This window comes from Triticum urartu, unplaced genomic scaffold (genome assembly GCF_003073215.2).
Source record: "Triticum urartu cultivar G1812 unplaced genomic scaffold, Tu2.1 TuUngrouped_contig_6329, whole genome shotgun sequence".
In the NCBI taxonomy this organism is placed as follows: domain Eukaryota; kingdom Viridiplantae; phylum Streptophyta; class Magnoliopsida; order Poales; family Poaceae; genus Triticum; species Triticum urartu.
In genome coordinates, this window is record NW_024117083.1 from 1 (window position 1) to 6,890 (window position 6,890).

Here is a 6,890-nt window from a genome sequence, read left to right on the forward strand (position 1 = left end):
GCCCCCCCCCCCCCCGCGAAACCCCCCCCCCCCCCCCCACACACACACACACAGGTCCGATTCCGCTGCAGATTGTGCAGATTCTTAACTAACACTCAGTGTTGCTGCCAAACGAAGGTTTCTGTGAGGTTTGATCCGTCCATCGACCGGATTCCCCACCCGGACGCATCCCTGGAAGAATCTATAGGCGAGGTGGTGTGTCTAATCGTGTGTGTGTTCGCTTCGTGTCAAGGGCCATTGTTCATCCTTTGTTCGTCTTGCAGATATGGAATCAAAGGCTCCAGCAGAACCCATCGCTGTACAACGGTACGAAATTTCGGGTATGCATAACCTCCGTACGTATGTATGTATTCTGGCAGCCATTTATCTGCTCTAGTGATACATGTATACACTTGATTTTGGCAGAGATGAGTGCACACTTGATTAGTGATAAACAATTTTACACATAACGCTGATAATGTTTCTTCCATTTTTAAGTAATTTTGATTTAGAAGTCTGCTCTATGCCAAATTGGTACCGACAAGAAAACTGTGCAATGTGGTGGAGTGTTTCATGATGACTAAGAACAATTTATGCTTGACGTGAATAATTTCTTCCATGCTAAGTAGTAATTTAGGAGTCTGCTCTATGCCAAATTGGTACTGACAAGAAACCTGTGCAATGTGGTGGAGTGTTCATGAGGCATATAATTCTTTTGGAACATAGCTGCACTGGAGTTGGTTAAACATAGGGGTTCCCTATGTTTGATACTCAGTACCGTGATTTTTTTCTCAAATAATTAATCTGAACTCCAGTCTCGTGGGTGATCTCCCGCCCTTGACTGTTTCGCAAAAAGATGTTGCAGGTCATTCAGATGCCATAAAATTGGATCTTTACTTTTCTTTTCCTTTCCCTATGGTGAACATGAGTTAGCTACAAGTTTTAGTTATGAACTTGCTTAGGGCATCTCCAACAGTTTGTATGTTAGCTTGTTGGTAAAATATGTCATGTCATCAACCAACACTTTAAACATACAACAACTCAATGGGTTGTATCTAGTTTGCCCAATAGGATGTGAGATACTAAATAAGGTGCTCTCTCATTCTACATTGGAGCTTGTGCAAGGGGTGTTGGTTCATGTACATACAACCTTCCTCTCTTTCCTCATTTATTGTATGACACATCATCAAAAATCCTATGTGGCAAAGTCTACCAACAACTATCTTACAACCATTGGAGATGCCCTTAGTGTTCCTTTTACATCTGAACTTATGCCATTGCAATATATTTCTTTTTAGTGTTCCATTTATAGTTAGAACAAGCCATTACGACTTCTACTATGCTGTTTTTATCGGTCTTCCTTTATCCCCTTAACTGCATTTCCTTGTGCTAGTATTCATACCCTTGGTCGCCCTGACAAATTTCAGTATGGAGGGCATGCCTTGCACCGCAGTGATGAATCAAATCAGGAGTACTGTGTCTCACTTCATTTGGGACTCACAGATTATAGGTTTGCTTGATCTTTCTTATCCTATCCGTATAGCTATGATATATTTGATGTTTCCGGCGCAACACCTCTATCTAACATCTGTATTAACTTACAAACAACAGGACATTTGTTGGAACAAACCTCAGTCCACTGTGGGAGAAGTTTTTGGTCCCCTGTGAAGGTAAAAGTTATCTAGAAGTTAGAATCTTAGATGCCTTCGTCACATCTTCCTCTTGTAGATCAAGGCCTTTTTGCATCTTTAACTTTCGAAAGTTTTAGTTACATAGTCTCATGAATTTATATTTCTTTCATTGCTCAAGCCTGTACAAATTTAAATGCATAACAAATTTTGCCCCACCTTCATTTTCCTTTCCATGCTCGCATGTGTTGCTGTATCATTAATCATTATGAAGAGATATTGATGATCACCGAATGATTAATTATTAGTCAACTTGTCTCAGTACTTTGACTGCTTAATTGCATAGTGCAAATTCTTTGTACAGAATTATAACTACGACGAGTCTTGACCAAAATAGTTCATCTTTCATTCTGATCTGATTAGATGACTCTGTGTGTTGCCAACACATGTCAAATCCACTGGGAAATGGTGCAATCGTTGAAACATCTGATGAAAAAATTATTGTATTGCAAAGGAGCAACAATGTCGGCGAGTCTCCTGGACACTATGTTTTTCCTGGAGGACATTCTGAGGTAATATCTTAAGAATGTTACAATATTGAGCACAGTTAATGACAACGGTATTTGTTTAAAGAGATCCCAAGTAGAGACAAAGCTCTAGGATGTGTAACTTTGGTAGGCTGGATTGTTTAGTTTAATTCGTTTTTCTTTGCTAGAGACTAGCATTCATGTGTAAAGTGCTTGTCTTTTGTTCCTCTTAACTTTGTAAATATATTCTCCAATGAGTTGGGTCCACCCATTACTTGAAAAACAAAATGCTCTGAGTATAATCACTCTTTTTCTTTCAGATACCGAACAAATTTACTTGAGGAGTAATGTATACTTGATAATTTAGAACTTGGAAAATGTTGACTTAAGACAACAATTGAAATTCTTGAAGTAGATATATTTTATTTAGCAGGACTGGTGGGCTTGTTGTTCGAGTGGTCGATCTGTAATATTCATGTTTCTTATTATGCAAGTTCGATTGTTTGTATCAGCCACAAGAAGTTGGAATCTTGGCTCATCAAAATGACGAAAAAGATGTTGCTGGTCTCACTGAAAGAATTTCTGATGAAATGTTTGACGGGATCATCCGTGAAGTAGTTGAGGAAACTGGAGTTCCTGCTAGTTCACTGGTAATTAAATCACCAACACCCTTTGCCTCGCATTCCTAATTACTGCATCACTAGTGTCAATTACCACATCAGAAGGGTACTTTGCAGTTGATTGTAATTACCATGCAAAGAAGATTTCTGCAACTGCAGGATTTTCTTGGATTTTGTTCTGTTAACTATCCACATTTAGTTTTGCAGACAGAACCCATTCTCATTGGAGTTTCTCGACGAGAAACGAATGTTAGGCCAGCAGCATTCTTTTATATGAGATGTAACATTGATTCCAGCGCCATAACTGAGCTTTATGCTAGAGCTCAAGATGGTTATGAATCCACTAAGCTCTATGCAGTATCGCTGGTGAGCTCACCTATACTAGCAGCACTCCTCTCCTGGCTTTTGGATTCTTGTAACCGTTGTTCATCTAATTGGTGGTGTTTCTGAATCACAGAAAGACTTACGAGATATGAGTCAGCGGTTGCCTGGTTGCCACCTAGGGGGTTTTGCTCTATATGAACTTATGAGGAACGCTTCGGAAAGTTCGTGAACGAACCAAACCGATGTAAGTGTGCACTTAAGTCTCAGTTTTAATCCAAACTACACCGATGCTTATTTTGTGAGATATCTCTGCATGATTGCTTAAATCGTTTCTATAGAATAGTCATGGAGCCTTGCGGCCTCTGAACAATCTTGTCCTACTGCTAGATGCCAAGCAGTATCATAGTTTGTTTCGCAGGTGAAATTCATGTAATCCTTCTCATTGTGCCAAACTGATCTTTCTTCTGCAAATAGGCTGAGTTCTTCAGAGTTCAGATGGAAAGAAATCGAACACACGAACCCGATAAAGATTACTGAGATTCAGATTAAAGATGATCAAGAGCATTCTTCTGTAGACTATATGAGATGTGTCCGTCTTCGTCCGGCATTGTTCTTTTTCGTCTGTTTTTCGTGCTGTGCAGTGCAGGAGTGTAACCAGTATTTATTTACTTCTATTCCTGGAATTCTGGTATGTAGCGCGGTAACAAAAATGTACGACTAATCCCTATCTATCGAAGAACAAAACAAGCTAGTAACTATGGAACTACGTTTGTAAGTTTTGCACATGGTGGTGATATGTCGTTCATTTTCAGCAAGTTCTTCCAATCTGGTACACCTGCAAGAAAACAACATATGCTTTCATAGTAGGGATGGATTGATGAGCTGCTCGGCTTGTTAAGCTCCTTCTTGTTAAGGCTCGGCTCATTTAGTTCGTTAAGTTTAATAAGCAAAAAAACATTGTTCAGCTTTGTTCATTTAAAGCTTGTTAAGACCGTGAGTCCTCGTTAACAAACTATGATGTGTTGTAGCCTACAAGATGACAGTGTGGGCGTAATTTTTACGTAGGAAGATGGTGATTACATAAGGAGGTGTGCGAGTTTGTTGGCTCCTATGGTCGGGATGGGTCGATTTGATTTGATTTGATTTATGGGTTGAGGTACCACGAAAATATTGTTATGTAAGATAAGAATATGTGTCCTCTGTACTAACAGCTTAATTAACAAGCCGCTTGTGAAACTCGTTAGCTTGTTTGTTAAACCCATTAAGTTTATCGAGCTAAGATGAGCAATTGGCTTCCTTTATTAAGAAGCGAGCTACAAGCCTAATGAGTTGAGCTATCAAGCACCAATTAAGCTCATGAGCTTTTGGTCTTTATCTGGCCTCAGATATGATGTGTCTTTATGTAGCCCTCTCTTCAAATTACGTCTTTATGTATCTGGCCGCCCTTGTGCTCGAAACACGTTATCTGAGCCATCCCAAGGGCATATGTGCTTGGAATGTTATCTGAGCCATCCCAAGGGCGCACTCTCCCCTCTCGTTGCTATGCATCATCATGATCTTGCGTGTGCGTAGGAATTTTTTTGAAATTACTATGTTCCCCAACACTCAGGACTTACCAAGTATGTACCCACCGGTTCAATCTTACCAATACTAGTTGCAATTAATGGCTATGTTTTGTACTGTCGATGTATTAAGCATGTTGTAGTAAACATGCTAACACGTTTTAGCTATTTTTCCTACCTTTTTATAGACAATTGGGCCATTATCTGCTTTGGCAGCACCTGCCTTGTGATGTTTAACTCTGCCAATTGCATTTTTATCAGTACCAGTTTCAATGGCCATTAAGCCTGTTGCAATTAATAGTTATATACATTTTTAAAGAGTTGTATTTCAATGGCTACAAACTTACAAAACATGAATTAGGATGTTATTAAGCCTGTTGCAATTACCAGTTGTATCCATTTTTTAATCCGTCCCTTTGCTACCGTACTACTCTTTCGAAATGAAGATATCACTAGAGATGCTGCCGTTTTATTACCATTTGCCATTTTTGGTGGATGTTAACCCTGTTGTAGTTAACATTGGCTTTCCATGTACTTACACAGGGCTAGGGCGATGTTGTTGTTTACCGTCGAGGTTAGCTGCATCCCATGTCTTACACACAATCTAGGGCTAAACATAAGTATTTTTAGAGATTTCAATATAGACTACATAAGGAGCAAAATGAGTGAATCTAGATTCTAATCTAAACTATATCTATAATTCTATATACATCCATATGTAGTTCATATTGAAATCTCAAAAAAAAACTTGTACTTAGGAACATAGGTAGTTGTATTTTACATCATTTGTGCAATCTCAGTTTAGCTTCTAGCATTTACTGGTTGCTGGTAGGTACATATATGAGCGGTACCGATCCACGCTTCAATCCCTTTTGCGTATGGGGCAATGAGATATTCATGAAAGCGTCAAGTGAGGAAACTAAGAAATATTGTTAGGCGAAAGAAATGGGTGATTGTAATTGAGCTCTTTATTTACACTTTGTCGAAGACAATAGTGAACTTTAGGATGGTAAGTAATGTGTTGCCTTTTCCCCTTGCCCACAACAAGTTACTTTATTAGACCTGAGTATCTGATATTTTTCTCTTTTCAGTGGTTTCCGAAGCTATTTACTGATGATTCTTGCAAACTACATGACCAGAGTGGAGGCAACTAAGGTTAAAGTATATAACTCATGCTACCATGATAATGCTCTAGAAGTCTTCCTGAAGGCAGTGAAGGATGGGCGGACGATCGTCACAAGGGGTTGGACAAAAGTGGTTCGTGCCTATGGCATGGATGAAGGCACATTATGGGCATTTCGCTTCTTCAACACCGTCGGCAGTCAAAATGATTTACACTTGTCTCTTCACCTTTACCGCCTTTAAATACTGTGGTTCATCATAGTTAATTGCTTCCTAATCCTGTAATTACTGAACATATTGTACTGGCAATTTAATTTATGGATTCGCTGTTGAACCATTGTGCTGAGAATTTGAATTGCACGTTGCATATTTCAAAATTTCCAATTAGAATAATAAATTATAGGCAAATATAAAAAGAGAACAGACGGTCATGGAACTTTGCAAACGGTTCTGGCACTAAAAGCGCTTGCGATGGATAGCCCAATGCCACACAGTTTTCTGATACGTCTCCGTCGTATCTAATTTTCCAAACACTTTTGTCCTTGTTTTGGACTCTAACTTGCATGATTTGAATGGAACTAACCCGGACTGACGCTGTTTTCAGCAGAATTGCCATGCTGTTATTTTTGTGCAGAAATAAAAGTTCTCGGAATGACATGAAAATCAACGGAGATTATTTTTGGAATATATAAAAAATACTGGAAGAAGAATCCACGTCAGGGGGGCACACCCTGTCCACGAGGGTGGGGGGCGCGCCTACACCCCTGGGCGCGCCCCCTGCCTCGTGGGCCCCCTGACGTTCCACCGACCTCAACTCCAACTCCATATATTCACGTTCGGGGAGAAAAAATCAGAGAGAACGATTCATCGTGTTTTATGATACGGAGCCGCCGCCAAGCCCTAAACTCTCTCGGGAGGGCTGATTTGGAGTCCGTTTGGGGCTCCGGAGAGGGGAATCCGTCCCCATCTTCATCGTCAACCTTCCTCCATCACCAATTTCATGATGCTCACCATCGTGCGTGAGTAATTCCATCGTAGGCTTGCGGGACGGTGATGGGTTGGATGAGATTTATCATGTAATCGAGTTAGTTTTGTTAGGGTTTGATCCTTAGTATCCACTTTGTTCTA

The 6,890-nt window shown here is 40.0% G+C and overlaps 1 protein-coding gene across 3 annotated transcripts; it reads left to right on the forward strand.

The window, feature by feature from the left end:
- Positions 1-117: 117 nt before the first annotated feature.
- On the forward strand, positions 118-3,841 carry LOC125530454 (nudix hydrolase 9; the record flags this gene model as incomplete). 3 transcript variants are annotated; one of them, XR_007292932.1, is given in 9 exon segments in its annotated part: positions 118-192; positions 264-320; positions 1,407-1,489; positions 1,591-1,649; positions 2,031-2,179; positions 2,647-2,784; positions 2,954-3,120; positions 3,212-3,322; positions 3,553-3,841. XR_007292932.1 is itself a non-coding variant. In XM_048694847.1 (9 exon segments), coding segments are annotated over 8 exon segments (816 nt in total), but the record flags the coding sequence as incomplete, so codon positions are not given.
- Between the last annotated feature and the right edge of the window lie 3,049 nt (positions 3,842-6,890).